This window comes from Papaver somniferum, unplaced genomic scaffold (genome assembly GCF_003573695.1).
Source record: "Papaver somniferum cultivar HN1 unplaced genomic scaffold, ASM357369v1 unplaced-scaffold_132, whole genome shotgun sequence".
Lineage (NCBI taxonomy): Eukaryota > Viridiplantae > Streptophyta > Magnoliopsida > Ranunculales > Papaveraceae > Papaver > Papaver somniferum.
Window position 1 is genome coordinate 9,697,343 of NW_020622381.1, and position 16,665 is coordinate 9,714,007.

The 16,665-nt window shown below is 36.4% G+C and overlaps 1 protein-coding gene across 1 annotated transcript; it reads right to left on the reverse strand.

Moving 5' to 3' along the window:
• Window positions 1-3,663: 3,663 nt before the first annotated feature.
• LOC113332813 lies at window positions 3,664-5,878 on the reverse strand. Its single transcript, XM_026579321.1, has 2 exons — window positions 4,660-5,878; window positions 3,664-4,019 (listed from the first exon to the last, which is right to left on the reverse strand). The coding sequence occupies exons 1-2, from the start codon at window positions 5,876-5,878 to the stop codon at window positions 3,664-3,666; spliced, it is 1,575 nt and encodes a 524-aa protein (XP_026435106.1).
• Between the last annotated feature and the right edge of the window lie 10,787 nt (window positions 5,879-16,665).

The following is a 16,665-nucleotide window of genomic DNA, read 5'->3' on the forward strand; positions in this document are numbered from 1 at the left end:
CAATATATCTTCATGTTCTTAAGTGTAACCTAATAAGTTTTATATTAATTATCTGGTTTAAACACAAAACATATGTTTCTAATTTGTTATTAGTTCAATTTACAAAACTTAACCGCAGATAAACATTAATAATTTTCCATTTCAGTAGATTAATGGCCCTATATAAATGCAAAGGTACTCAAAGAGTTAATAGATAAATTTTGGATCTATCAAATATGCTAATCTCACTAATTTTTCCAGTATTAGATTGTCTACAAGTTCATACTTTTTAGAATAATTATTCTTTAATCTCTATTAACTTTGCAAAACATAAGATAATTGATTTACCCTACAATTTTTACTTCACAAAATGTACACACAGCTGAACAAACAAATCAATCAACCAATTAAATATTTTAGTTATTGATAGATTTTAGTGATTAAGATTTATCTCACAACCCAAACCAGTTCTAAACTAATCTATTTATCTATCCGCCACTAAGAATTATTTACCGTTTTCCATGTAAGATCTAATAGTGAGCTCTGATACCAACTTATGACCCCCCAACCTAATCACCTGCTTAGCTATAAAGATTATAACCTAATTGAAGCATCAAATCTAAATTAATGATCTTAAGAATCTCAATTACATAAGTTAATCCCAAAGGAAAACCCATACACTCTGATATTGTATAAATTAATAACTCTTTTGTGATATGTGTATTTTAATGTGTTGTTTCACAGAATAAATAAAGAATAAAGATATATATATAAGATTCATAACATCTCTAACATCGCAAAAAGCTTTAAGCTACGATAATGGATATCTTCCCGCGCACCATTTCTTCTGATTACTGAAACTGAAGTGGGAACGAGTGAGCACATCATCCCAAAGGGGTGCCCAATGAATATATATAACCTAGAAGTAATCACGAACATGCTTCACAGTTCTAAAAGGTAATGAAATTAAAACAAAATATTAGAAGAAAACAGATAACACCTTTTACACACAACACGAAGCAAAAGATTGCTTCAACTCTTTTCCCCAGATATTGCGTCCATCGTGGCAATATCCATGAAAGATCCATCACGGATGGATCTACGAGAATAAAGTTAAACAACCTAAACATATGTTATCCTAACCTCGTCTCACTCAATGGAGAAGAAGATGCTAGGAATAACTCCAGTCTCAAATGATAGCATGAATCCAGGTACCGTAAGATATTATTGTGGAATGCGTACACATCATAAATCCAAATGCCACCATCTAAGTTTAGAATATAATAAGGTTTTGAGTACTATGATCTGACCCAGAACAACAGGTTCACAAGGCACAATCATTATTCGTAGGCCGAAGTCTCCAAATAATGACCATATCCAGTCATGAACCTAGAATTTCTTCCTAATTCAAGGTCATAGTAACCCAGTCATAATACTAAGACTCAACAAACAAGTATGATATGCACAGGGTGACTTCCCCAAATAAAATATAGTATATATAATATTTAACCGCGGTAAATCCGGACTACTAAGTAATAATCAACCGGGGTAAAGCCGGACTACTATCTTAAGACAATAAAATGTAATAATATTTAACCGGGGTAAATCTGGACTACTAATTAATATTCAAACAACGTAGAATTTCCCTACTAAACTTAGCCAAGAGATATGGTGAAACACAGACACTCTTCGCAGGGATATCACACAACGCATATCATACAACATACACATTGAATTACAAACAATATGTTACAGAAATTAAAGACTCATCATGCTCGCAGATAAAGTAAACTTAATGATTACAAGAAGGTTACAGAGTTCCCACCTGTTTTGATGACAAGCCATGCATATCTCGAAATCCACCATCCACCGGTTCATCCTTTGAAACGATCGTTGTTAATAAATATTAACTGTTAATCACACAAGCATTCTAAGAATTATCCAAAAAACTCATTCAAGGCTCATAACACATTTTCATAGAAATGTAACACCCCGTGTTTTTAGCATGGCGCATGCTAAAAGATGCGCCATTTGCTTGTGATGAAGCTTCATCCAAAGCTTCCTTTGCGTAGTGATATGCATTTGGCCCGCGGCCATATTTGGTTCCAAGGATGGCACATTGCGTAGGCATATTGGCAAAAGTCCAATGTTGCATCATCATGATGCATTCCGCCAGTTGGGTAGGTGGCCTCGAGATTGCAGTGTAATCATTGCGTATTATGGAGCCTATTGGCCTAGAGCCAGTATCGCACAATCATCGTGCATCAGGCCAGAAAGGGCTGGCCGAACGAGAGTTACGCAATCATCACACACGATCATCGTGAATAAACACAATCATTGCTAAGTAACGCAATCATTACGAACTAACACAATCATTGCGGAGGAAATCAATCATTGCGAATGAACACAATCATTATGAAGGAACACAATCATTGCAAATGAACAGTGAAGCATGCATGTCAATTTGGTCCCCTTTCCATACTTGTAGAAATTGCAAGTTAACATATATAGGTAGGGGTAGTTGGTTGAAGGTGCATATGCGGACTATGTACCAAGTAAGCTTCATAGCTTAACCTGAAGAGTATAAATGATGCCTAAAGATCATTTATAGTTGTGTAGCCTTGCCAAGAGGGAATTTGATGCTTAGGCATCATAATGCCACGCCGCGGACCCGATAATGCATAATCATTGTGCATTTTGACGAAACGGCATATGCGGACGAGGGCATTACCATTATTGCTAGGCCACGGCCTTGCAAACGAGTTTGTATTAAGTTGTTGGTCCCTTCGAGGATGAACTACGGTCTGTTCTTGATCCCTTTAGAGTAGGAAGGGTACGTAGGCATATGCAATGAGTTGCAGCATTGCCGGTCCAGCACGTTGGCCCCTCATATCATCTAATCTCGGTAGCTCGACGCAAGAGATGATTGCGGCCAAGCTTGATGAGGCTTAGTTGCATTCCAGCAAGTGGATGCTCATACTTCCTATCAAGCTATACGAAGTTGGTAAGCGTGGTAAAGTAGGGTATTTCCAAAAGGCTTAGAGCGGCTTATGCCTAAGTAGTTTGACGGTTGCTCAGCTAGATAGGAAATTCAGTGATGAAATTCCTACGTTGAGGTAGATCCGGTGATGCATGCAAGAATGCATTGGCCTTGTCCTTATGGCCTTATACCCTTTTGCGGACAAGGGTAAGTTTGGAACGGTGTGGAAGCTAAGTTAGTTGCATCATGCTCCACGAGCATGCTTGCAAGGGAAAATGGACGTGCATTCGCCTAGATTTAAGGCCCGGATCGTAGCATCATCATGGCACATCGGGGAAGTTATGGCCTGCGTGCCAGGCATAATTTTGCGGTCCGTCACAATAAATCTCTAGTTATAAGCTAAGTGAACTATCTAATGGCTCTAAGCGCATTTATGATTCTACATCTTTTCATTATCTATCTTTAGCACGTGTAAAGGTTTACTAACTCAATTATGTTGTATAGTCTATTTGATAGGTCTTATGACTGTCTATAACTTTGTAGAAGGAACCAAAGGTCAATTCAGACCATAAGTATTCCAATTTATCAAACTATGAAAACTGGCCCTAAGCCCAAGCCCATCAAATCTTTTTTGCTGAAGAACACACACCATACCATTAACAAAAGAAGGAATTACAAACATCCGAAAGGTTCCCATTCCTCAACTACAAATTTAAAAAGGGAGGAAAAGGAGACCAAAGACCATAAATACTATCAGACTTAGCACGGCGCGCAAGGCGATCCGCTAACTTATTGTTCAGACGCTTAACATACACAAGTTTATAAGATAAAGACCTAGAAATCAAGCTTTGACATTGTTCTAAAAGATCCCCATTCCGCCACTTTATATTACAGCTGACTCCATTAACAAAATGCACCAACTGGAGACAGTCACAAACAAAAACAACATTGGATAGATTCATCTCTTCTGCCCAAGAGATGGCCAAAAGAAGAGCAGCAGCTTCAGCACCTACTGCGTCAGAAATCAATCCAAAGTTATCCCTCGAGATTTTCACATTCCCTGCTTAGTCACACCAGATAACACCCAATCCCATGTTAAAATTCTTGTAAGAGCCATCAACATACATGAAATGATTCACCTCATAAGCTGGGAGTTTATAATCACACAAATGAACAGAAATACTACGATGAGGATAAATGTAGGAGTTAATCATTCTCTTAGTATTAAGAATCACTCGAGAAAGGTCAATTGAAATATGCCTGAAAAGAACATCACATCTCAACTTCCATATACACCACATTACTATAGCTCCGATCGAAGGCCAAGAGACTTTATAAGGAGAATCAGGGAGATCAGGACTATGCCAAAACAGAAAAAAATCATCAATCCATTCCAAATCAAAAGAGATCAGATGCTGCAGAGACATGCCAAACCAAATATGAGCAGCAACTGGGCATTCTATAAAAAGATGCAAGACTGTTTCTTCATGGTTATGACAAAGGGGGCACAAAATATCCACGGATTGATTATAAGCATGAATCAAAGTATTAACAGGTAACATGGAAACGAAAATTTTCCATAGAAAAAACTTAATCTTTGGAAAGCAATCAATACCCCAAACTTTCTTCCAAAAATCAGAGTCTTCAGAAGAAACAATATCATTCACAAATACCTTAAGCAGATTTAACTATAAACTTACCACATTTTGAATGAGCCCACATAATAGTATCCTTTTGACAAAGGTTTAATCTAATAGTTCTAATCCTAATCACTAACTCATGAGAGAACGGGTTGGACAGCAAGCTCAGATTCCAGTTATTAGTATGTGAGTCAATAAGATCACTGACATAAGTGAAATTGGACCGACTCGGATGAGAGGAAGTAGGAGGAGTAACCATACCTGGGATCCAAACTGAATTCCAAATATTTGTAGAAGACCCATTACCAATTTTTATAACAGAATTAGCTTTAAGAAATTTAAGACCATTTATAATACCTTTCCAAATCCAGGAGGACGAAGCAGCCGCTTTATCAATTTCCAACAGATTTTGGTTTGCAAAATATTTATCCTTAAGAAAGGAAGACAACAAGAGACCAGGGTTTTTCAAAACTCGCCAACCAAGCTTACAAATGAATACCCTATTAGTGGCATGAGTATTTCTAATACCAAGACCACCCGACATATTTGACTTACCTAAATCTCCCCCAAGAACGAAAATAAGCCGCATGTCTAGGGTTTTTTTTTTAAACCACCAGAAGGTCCTTTGAATATCATCAATTTCTGAGGTAACCGATTTAGGCAGAGGAAAACAAGCCATATGATAAATAACTAAACAAGAAAGCACATGCTTAGTAACAACAGTTCTACCAGCTATATTAAGATTAGTCTTCTTAGTGGAACTTAACCTAGAATAAAAGCTGTCAATGAGAAAATCAAAAGATTTAGTCTTATCTCTACCAACAAACAAAGGGGTACCTAAGTATTTCTCATCACTACTAAGAAACTTCATTCCAATGGTTTTAGATAAGAGTTTTATATGACGATGATGCATTTTTCCACTAGTAAAGAAACCTGATTTATCAAAATTAATTTCCTGACATGAAGCCTTGGCTAAAACATTAATAATCTTCAATATGTTTCTAGCATAGGTAATAGAAGCTCTAGCAAACAACATACAATCATCAGCGAAAAATAAGTGGGAAATTGAAGGACTATTTTTCTTAAACTTGAAACCTTGTATCACATTTTGCTCCTCAGCTTTCAACAACAGTTGGGAAAGAACCTCCATACAAATAATAAATATATAAGGCGAAAGACAATCGCCTTGCCTAATACCTCTAGAGGGTGAAAAGGTCTCACCTGGCGAGCCATTAACCAAAACAGCATAGGAGAGCGTACTAATACACTGATGTATCATTTGTCACCAGGCTTCAGAAAAAACTAGTTTCTTAAAAACTACAATAATAAAGGACCATTCCAGCCTATCGAACGCTTTTGAAAGGTCCAACTTAATAGCAATATGACCATTTTTGGCATTTTTCTTTTTCTTTTTAAAAGCATGAAGAATTTCATGGGTAATGATAATATTATCATGAATTTTCCGAATGGCAATAAATGCAGACTGAAAAGGAGATATTAAGCCATTTAAGATAGGTTTTACGCTATTAGTTAAAATCTTGGAAATTATTTTGTACACAGAATTCGATAAGCTAATGGGTCTGAAATCATAAGGAGAGGAAGCATTCTTGATCTTAGGGATTAAAGTAATAAAAGTATAATTAGAATGTCTTAGCATGTACCTATTAGTGAAAAAATACTGCACATGAGCAATGACTTCATCCTTAACAGTGTCCCAGTTATCCTTATAGAAACCAGCTGGGAAACCGTCAGGTCCTGGTGAACTCCAAGGATCTAAGGCTAAAACAATGTCCAATATTTCTTTCGGGGACGCACAACAGTTAAAGAAGCAATAACCTCATCAGAGATAATTGGGGAAACATACTTAAGGGAATCTTCAACATCAACCATACCATGACAAGAGGAAGTAAAAATTTTCTTAAAATGTTTAGTGAGCAGTTCCGAAACTTGATCTCTATTTTCTAACCAATTACCTTGATCATCCCTAATAGTATGAATAGTATTATACATATTTCGAAGCTTGACAGAATTATGAAATTAGTGTGTATTCCTATCATATTGAGTGAAGTATTGAATTCTAGATTTTTGTTCATAGAAAGAGTGCTCAATTTCATACCAATAATCAAGTTGTTTGGCATGATTAAGAATGAAACCACCAATTTGTGGAGAATACGGCAGAGCTTGAAGCTTTTCTAATTCAGTGTTCAGCTTACCAATAGTGGTTTTGATATGACCAAAAGAGTTGATGTTCCATTTGGTCAGGTCACGACTGGTAATACTGAGCTTCCTATCAATGATAAAACTAGGAGAACCTTTAACATAATTAGACCAAGAAGTATGCAAAACATCTTTAAATTCAGGATTAAGCTGCCAGCATCTGAAAAACTTATAAGGAATATTGTAATGCTTCTCAAAATGAAAACATTTGACTAAAACCGGACTATGATCAGAGTAGATACGACCCAAATTGGTGACTCTAGTCTGCGGAAGAATCGACACCCATATATCATTCATAAAATCCCTATCTAGCTTCTCGAAAATAAGATCAACATGATTTTTAAATATCCTATTACACCAGGTAAAAGGGTTTCCAAATGAAAGAACCTCATGCATATTCATCTTATTAAGATTGTCCTTAATAAAGTTAGGTGGAAAGGATTTTCCCGGGTTACCACCTTGTTTTTACGATGCATGCAAAATGAAGTTGAAATCTCCCACTAACATCCAAGGATTTTTATTATTATCACACATATCACTAAGGAAGTTCCACTGATTTTTCGTACTAGCTAAGTTTAAGGCTCCATATATAAAGGAAATAACACAATTCTTGAGAACATGCGTAATGTCACAAATAATATGTATCATATTAAGGGAGCATCCTAAAATTTCAATAGAAGATTTACCAAAGAAACCAAAAGCTAGACCCCCCGACTTTCCCACTGCAGGAATGATATTCCAAGAGTCAAAAGGCAAGTGATGAGTGAATTTATTAACAGTGTCTTCATCAACCATAGTCTCTAACAAGCAAATACTATCAAGTTTATATTTTCTAACAAAATTCAAAAAATGCCTCCATTTCTTGTCCGAACAACAACCATTCATATTCCAACACAAGAACTTCATGATAACAATCAGAAAAAAGGAAGATTGAAGCCAAAGTAAAGTAAAAGAACAAACAAGGAACCCGTCACAACAACAAAATGTAATAAGAAGCTAAAAAGAGATATCAATCAAAAAACAAATATGCAGTTAACCAGAAAATAGGTGGAAATAAAGATGAGACTTACTAGGCCATGAGCTGCGGCAGGATCTGCATCCATAGAGTCAGCATCCAACATCATGAGATCGACTTCTTTTTCGAATTCTTCATCTGTGATCTCAGGTTCCGGAGGGAGCATAAATAAAGGCATAGGCTCAAGTAAAGGATCTTCAAGAGGTAAAACTTGTTGAGCAGCCAAAGTTGCAGCCTCAAGTTCTGAACTTGCTTGCAAATTGTCAAAAAAATCAATAAGGTTCATTGTGGTCGGTTAGGAAAGTCATGCGATTTTCTTGCGACGCTGACTTAGTCAAAGTTTAATTTCTCTTCAATTCCTTCTTCATCTCTGTCTCAATCTTGTTCAATCTTTAAGTGTTTCATGTTCTCCTATTGATTCTCTCTAAGCTTATACCTAACTTTTTTATTTTTGATTACGTTTTTCATTCTAATTGATGCCTTACTAGTTTTGACCTAATTTCTTAAGTTTTGATTTTTGATTTCTCTGAGTTGTATTTAATCAATCAGGATGTTTCTTTCAAGCTCTTAAAAGCCTTAAGATTTATTGTTTAATTGTTATTTTTAGTATCTAATTCACTAAAGTTTTCCTCTTTGTGTCTCTATTTTAGGTCATGATCTAAGGGAGGAGTTTTCATAGAGTTCTAGCTCCACATCATGAGATTCGCAACTAGATAGGGTTTCAGGAAAGATTTGAAAGTTGAGAAGATGGGTCTAATTTAATCAATGGGTATTGTTCATTCTTTACTCACCCCTTTATGAATGAGTTCTGATTCTCTCAAGTTTTTGGGTTGATATGTTATTTCTTTGGGCTGGGATTTTATGAATGATGTGAGATCCTACAATTTGTAGGGATTAGATTTGTTTTCTGCTACTACTTTTGTTAAGAGGCAGTTTTAGTAGCCAGGAAGTTTTTGGAAATGGAATTATGTAGGTGATGCTTTTAATACTGGTTATGGTTATCTCTGTAAGGATACTGGATGTTGGTTGATTATCTCTGCTCTGTTGATTAGCTAGTTCATGCTAATCCTCTCTTCAAATGCATCAAAAGTTGTGATTTATTTATAAATTCTCAATTAAAAGGAGTATTTTATTTCTAAGTGGAGGGAAGAATTAAAGATTTACATTGTTTATCTGTTTAAGAGTGGTTTAATCATAAGTTGATTTACATTTGGCAATTGATCTCATTACTCTCATCATCCTCTGTGGTTATTGATCAAGTTGGAAGTTTGCTCAGTCTCTGCCATTTAATGATTATTTCTCAAAGATTGTGTTGTCAAATTCATTATAGTAAGCATGCTTATCCCTTACTTAACTCTGTTCAGTTATTCCCCTGTGATTGATGGGATGGATTAATGAACTTTAATTAGCCAAGACACTTATTGTCTCTCCTAATTCAATGAATTGTCTAATACTTATCTGCATGCGTAAACTCTTTACCTTCTCCACAAGTTGTATAAATGCTCTTTTCTGTTTGCATCTTTTATTCATCCTAAACCAACAGTCTTCTTCACATATATTTCTTTTTTACTTTGATCCTGTTTTACAAATACCTTTAGTTAGTTGCAGAAATGTCTCTTCCTGCAGCTCAGGTTAGATTGTTAGATCTAGATGAAGATGTTGAGGAGTTCCCCTTTAGGTTTGCTGCCTTGCTTTGTGATGACAGTAAAAATTATGATAAAACTTCTGTTAAGCACCATCTCAATAGAATTCGGACCATCAAATCTGCTGATTTTAAGCTAGCAAAGCCTTACATCCAAGGAGTGGGTTTTCTGAATTTATTTGTTGTCATGTTTAAGAAAAATCAAGACAAGGATATCGCTTTTGCTGCAAGACCTACCTTTCTCTTTGGTAAACTCTTTGCAGTTCAGCCCCTTGGTGTTTTGTAGTCAATCTTTGATCTGGTTTGGGACAAAACTTTGATGCCAGTTCAAATTGAAAATCATTAGGACTTAGTTAACAAGGGTAGGGTTCGAGAAATGTTGGATCAACTTGGTGATGTTGTCTCAACAGACTCTCCAGCTGGAAGTCTATATGAAGCAAAGCTGATGGTGCCCTTGAAAACTCATTTGACAAGGAAAGTGGTTATCAATTCCATTAAGAGAACCCATTTTATGAGGTCTTTTTATCCTAAGCTGCCTTTTAGGTCTTGTACCACATGTTTTGTTTTATATCATAAGGATGAACAATGCAGGAAAATTCAGAGGAGTATCTTTGTCAGAGCATTGCCCTCCCCTACTTTGAGAACTTCTCATGTTGCATTTACAAGGGTCCAGTCGAATTCTGAGGTTGGTGAGAGCTCAGTTCCGAGAAATGGAAAGCCTTCTTCTTCTGCTGCTGAAGCTATTGCTGCTAGGGAGTTTTCTAATCCTTCTGCTTTATCCATTAGCCTTAGGCCTGCTCCAGCCTACAAAAACGCGGGTTCCTCCTCTTTTTCCCCGGTTGCTTCCAGTGCTCGTCCTAAGGCTTCTCCTCTAACTATTAGGGAGCCCACTGCTCCTGATTCTGCTCCAGCATTGCATCTTCACTCAGCTAAGACCTTTAATGGCCTATCTCAATCTTTTGATAACATTTCTTTTGGGTTTTATGGACTTATCCATGATAGGAAAGGTAAAAGAACGAGGACCTCTTTTGAATCTATTGTTCATGGGACCAGTTCAGTCTCTTCTGCTTTTACTATGATCCCTACACCTCACTGGTCTCCTATCTCTTCAGTCCCCTCTTTTAGCCCTCCTTCGGAGATATCTTTTAATGTTGGTAGTAATGCTCCCCTTGTTAGTCAAGGAAATTTGGAGTCTAGCATGTTTTGGTCAACTTCTACTTCTACTTTTGTTCAATATGTTTTTACCTCATCGAGCTTCATATTTAGTTCCCTCTGAGGCATGCTACTCTTCGGAAGCTCTTTTGCAAGCCCATCAAATCATCCCCTTAATCTAAGCCTGGTCCATCTGGGTCAACTGACGGTCAACGGGTCGTCTAACAGTCAACGTCTGCTAAATGTTAAGTCAAAAGGTCAACTGAGTCAAAGGTCAGGTCAATGGTCCACTTGTCAAGTCCTGGTCAAGGTCAGGTTAAACGATCCAACTCGGTAAAGGTCCACTGAGTCCGTTCTGAGTCGAACCGATTCAACTCAGACAAATACACATAGTCAGCTGAGATGACAGCTGAATGGGATGACTAGGTACATGTCATTGCAAAGACCTTAGTCTATGGCTTAATAACTGATGCACCAAAATGGCGCAACACAAACACTCGATCATTGCGCCTAACAACACTATCTGAACCTCCACCAGCTCAACTTCACCACCACCAATTCCTTGAACATTCAACACAGCTATTCACTACCTCTTCACAAACACTTCTAGTCCTAACACAAAATCATCTCAACTCCATCTATACAAGCATAATAACTTAAAACCCGTCTGCAATCTCCATTCAACACACATCATTCTCCTAGGCTCTACTCATCAAACATTGCCACCTCCAATTACAGCATACACCATCACTAAGCTTAACTTACAACCCTCATTTTCTTAAGTCATCTCAGCCAAAACCTAACCACTCCACCATTGTTTCCATTCTACTTTCTAAACTGAGTTTTGCCCATCTTCATGTCTGCAACAACAACAACAGCATCAACACCCTTCCTGCAACTCAATTTATTTCCAGACTTATACTTATCCCTATTAACAGCTGCAATGTTCATTTCATCAACACATGAAATCTGTACTCAATCCAGCACTACCACTAAGTTCAGCTTCAACACTCAACTATCTCACAACACACTATCTGAGATACAAACTCAGGAATTCTTACAACACCACCATTTCAGCTAAGACCACCACCATCTTCTCATATTCAACTTCATCAGTAACTTCACTTCACCAATACTTCCACAATATAACTACTCCGTCCTTATCATTCTCACAAAAACTTAACATTCATCTAAAACACCACCAGACCACCACACCTCAGCTTCACTAATTCAGCACCATTATCTCCATAGCTGCATGAATAAAAACAACATTTCACAGTACTCAAATCTACTTGATATACATTCCCAACTCCATTCCAAATCAGTTACTAACAATCCTAGAATCTGGTTCATCTCCCCTGCCTCTGTTTCATTAAGAAATTCTCAAGAACAACTTATAACACAATGGAGACAATGATCCAACACCTGAGACTTGATCTCACCTTTGCTCCCAATCTAATTCTTCTACACAAATCAATACACATCCCTAATTTCTGCAATCAACACAAATACTACCAAGAACCCTAAATCCCTATGAACTCAAAATTAAACTACATAAGATTACCCCTACCTCATAATTAACTAAAACCCATCACCGAAAGCAACTTATAAATCCAAAAATCACACGAATTGATTAATAAACAGAGAAACCCAAATTTACCTTTTCTTCCACCTCTGAATTCGAATCAACACTTGATTTAACATCTTAATCATAAATCATCAGGGTTCTAAACCGATTCATCATCTTCAATTTCACATCAATCTTCAGTCGATCTCAGAAGTCCTAACCCTAACTTCCACTGATCTAATTCTCCTCAGCCATAAGAACTCTTAACCTAACCGAGTCTACTATCTCAGTAACCCTTTTTATCAAACCATTAATTCTACTAAATTTCTAAAGAAAAACTCAACAGAGGTTTTATCCTCTGAATCGCCGGAGAAGAAAGAGAAAAGAAGAACGGAAGAAGAATGAAGAAGAAAGAAGAAAAATGAGAGTTTATCCTCTCGACTGGGGATAAGACTGGCCAAAAGTAATATGAAACCTGGACAAATTGATACGGGAATCCAGGTCGGCTTGAATGCAAGAAAACTATTTTGCCCTTGATACAAATCTCATGATATCTTCTTCGTCTGGTATCCGAATGACACGTTCGAGTAGTCCATTTCGCCTAATTTTTCGGGACCTATTCAATGATACTAGTTCTGTATCTAAATCATTGTTAGATCTACATCAACTAATCGAGTCATTAGCGGTTAATTCGTCTCTTGACTGGTCTAATAGCATTGACGAGCTTGAAGGTCCTTACACTTATATAGTCTTCAAGTCAAGGTTTGCAATCAATGCTACCTTGGTAACAAACCATTCAATATTCATCGTTAGATGAAAACCTGATTAGACTCAAGCTAATATCTTTCAACCGTTAGATCGAACTTAGCTTGTTACACACAAATGAAAAGTGACTTCATTTAGATATGAGTAACCGTACCTAAATGTGTGCACCTTGTTGGCTCAATAATAGTTAACCGAAATTAGCCATATGAACATTTTCATATCAACCTTATTCATCTTAACCATAACTAGTTCAAATGACTCTAATGAAACTAGTTCTACAGTTTTTCAATTGTTTATATTCTCAAAGAAGTATACAAGACACAATTGAAGCAAAATCGATTTTGATTCACTTGAATCAATTCATGAAAATTATAGCCACGGGTTGCAAAAGATTACATTCCTTAATATATAAATGTATTAGTTCATGAACAACCCGATTTTAGAACATAACCTACTCAAGTATGCAAACGGGTATGCATACCTAAGTGGCCGGACTAAGTTTGGGTTCGTCAGTATGCGAACGGGTATGCATACCTCCAAACTCACTTGAATTTCCGGATATGAACTTTACGCCAGTATGCATACAGGTATGCATACTAAGTTCCCGGACTTTCATTAACCAACCAGTATGCATACGGGTATGCATACTATGATTCCCAGACTTGCAATAACATGCAAAAGTTTAGCATACAAGTACGCATATTGTGCTATATCCAATGATGGTTAATTGTTTTAAACTCCCATTTCAATCATTGAAACACTCTTAGAAGACGACAGTAGTTGTCTCACACAAACTATTAGCTTCAAAGCAATTTTTAAGTAATTGAATGATCAATAAGAAACATTCCGAGTCTACATCAAATGACCGTCTCACACAAATCATGTAAGATGTTACCAGACGATTTTCACATGATCATCTTTTGACTTTCGTCAAGAATATAAGATGAACTTGGTTAAAGCGAAAGCTTACCAATACATATTTCGAAAAATATGTAAGCGACTTAAACTCAACTCGAAATATCAAATGTGTATAATCGAAGTCTATATAGCTATACGACTTTTGTCTCAAATATGAGATATAGTAGATAGACTTTTGAGTGATAGATGATTTCAAGTCTCCACATACCTTTTGTTGATGAAGCTCCACAAGATCCCCTTAGCAGTTCTTCTTCTTCAATCGATGAACTCCGTGAAGTCTAATGCTCAACTACACTTACTATCCTAATCCGAGACTTAGCTATAAGTAGACTAGAAATCAAGACTTATAGTTTTGGCAACTAAACTTGACAAACATGATTGATATAGTAATGCTTGCGAGTTCAATCGAACAATGCTCTAACACAACGTCAGATTTAAAGACAGATCTGAACTACCGCTAATCTCGTGGTCTAGTTTGAGTGACCTTATGTTAGAAGAGAAGACTCTCAATAATAATCAAATTAGGTACAATCAAGAGTTAACAAACCGTTATCCAATCAAATCAATAATTGAAAACTAAAATAATAATGCAATTCTAGTTTCTCACCGACATTACTAGTAAACGCTTCTTGATCCCAAAGAAGTCTTTAAACTAGCGGATATAAGGGATTTCCTTTAATTATATGTCTCTCCTCTCCAAGATAGTATTACGAGAATACTGTTAGTTGGCTACAACAGTGACTATGAAACGAAGTGCCTGCCTCAAGATAAGTTTGTAAGAATAACAAACTCCATTATTTATAGACCAAGGTAGTTTGGACACCAAGGAATTCCCATAAGCGAAAATATTCTTAGGATATGCAATAAAGCACCTAAATTCGGTTTTGTCTAGCTAGAACTTAAGTAATATATGTTTCCAGAGATACGTTTTTCTTACTGGTAAAACAAAACATATAACTTCGAAAATCTCAAAAAGATACTCTACTATTTCGGTTTGGGATCTCACCTTGAGTATCAAGGAATATCTTTGAACAATTAAAAAAATAAGATTTCAGCACATGTTCAAATTACTCATTATGACGGCATCTTGAATTTTCCTATTTTGCAAACCCAATTTCCAAATCACACAAACCCTAAAGTGTATGTGACTTAGAGAAATCGGTTTTACTTATTGGGACCGGTTCTACCATGACTCCAAAAACAAGTTAGGATCAGTCCTACATTGACTCCCAATATAGGCAGGGATGGGTTCTACCTTGACTCTCAACATAAGCTTGGATAGGTCCTACCTTTATTCCCTGTATAGGTTTGGATCGGTCCAACCTTAAGATCTTCAATGAAAACTAGACCTTCAATCCTCTTGATTTCCTTTCAATTACGAAACAAGTTCGTATGTCTACTTCCTTATACTCATGTAATTAAACATAGTTTTCTAGGCATGAAGTGAAACCTATGTTCACTACAAGATATAGCAACGAGTTACAAAGATTATGTTGATGTCGCAATTACAAAGTTCAAAAGATAAGCATTATACTTCTTAATTCAATATACCAATATAAATCATAACTATTGATATATTAACACTTTGATCACAAAATTATGATCAAATATATTATACTATATTTTCATGTATACAACTTCACATATTATGTTTTCAATGAGAAACAAATTGAAAGTTTACGATAGAAATGGAAACAAGTCAAGTCATGTATTACTGACCTCAAGTGGAAGGATGATGTCATCGTTGATGTCGATACATCTTTGGAATCTTCAGGTCTTCAGAGTAATACTTATATGTGTCAACATTTCTGGAAAAGGGGGGGTCTAACAACCACACCCAATATTTCGTTCGGCAATCTATATGGAATAACTCCGATATAATTCCGAGAGAATCAACTAGACAGTCAGACTCAATCAAAGAAATATATCCAAGAGTTATATCTATTTTCTTAATATAATCAGCAAATTAAACAGATAGGAATCCGTGAGCCTGATTATTATGAGAGACGACTTGAACGGTACCAAAGATCAATGTTCTAGTGTCAATCAACTTCAATCAACAACCAAAGGTTGGATTTATCAATTGATTGAACTACGCACAACCTGTGATATTTCAATTATATAAAAAATATAATGCGACAAAGATATAACACATACACCATATGTTTTGTTAACGAGAAAACCGCAAATGCAGAAAAAACCCCGGACCTAGTCCAGTTTTGAACACCACATTGTATTAAGCCACTACAGACACTAGCCTATTACAAGTTAACTTCGGACTGGAATGTAGTTGATCCCTAACCAATCTCACACTGATCAAGGTACAGTCACGTTCCTTACGCCTCTGAATCCCAGCAGGACTCTAAGCACTTGATTCCCTTAGCTGATCTCACCCACAACCAAAAGTTGCTACGACCCAAAGTCGAAGGCTTTATGAACAAATCTGTCTCCCGCAGAAAAATTCTATTATGATAGATAAATATGTCTCCCACAGAAATATATACGAAGATTTTGTTCCGTATTTTGATAAATCAAGATGCAAGGGAACCAGTTGATAATCCAGTCTTATATTCCCAAAGAACATCCTAAAAATATCAATCAACCCACAATAACTTAACTATATGGTAGTAGAACAAGTTATTGTGGAATCACAAAGAATGAGACGAAGAGCTTTGTGATTACTTTTTATATCTTACCTATCGGAGATAAATCTCGAGCAAATCATAGAGAATATAGTACTCAATATGATAGAACAAGTAAGATCAGAACACGCAACCACAGAGAAAATAG

What these genes read in the sequence shown, in the direction of transcription:
- LOC113332813 (XM_026579321.1), bottom strand. Translation starts at nt 5,878, where the DNA reads ATGATACATCAGTGTATTAGTACGCTCTCCTATGCTGTTTTGGTTAAT. An exon ending in GTGGGCTCATTCAAAATGTG is followed by an intron (nt 4,020 to 4,659) that starts GTAAGTTTATAG and finishes GTGACTAAGCAG; the next exon opens with GGAATGTGAAAATCTCGAGG.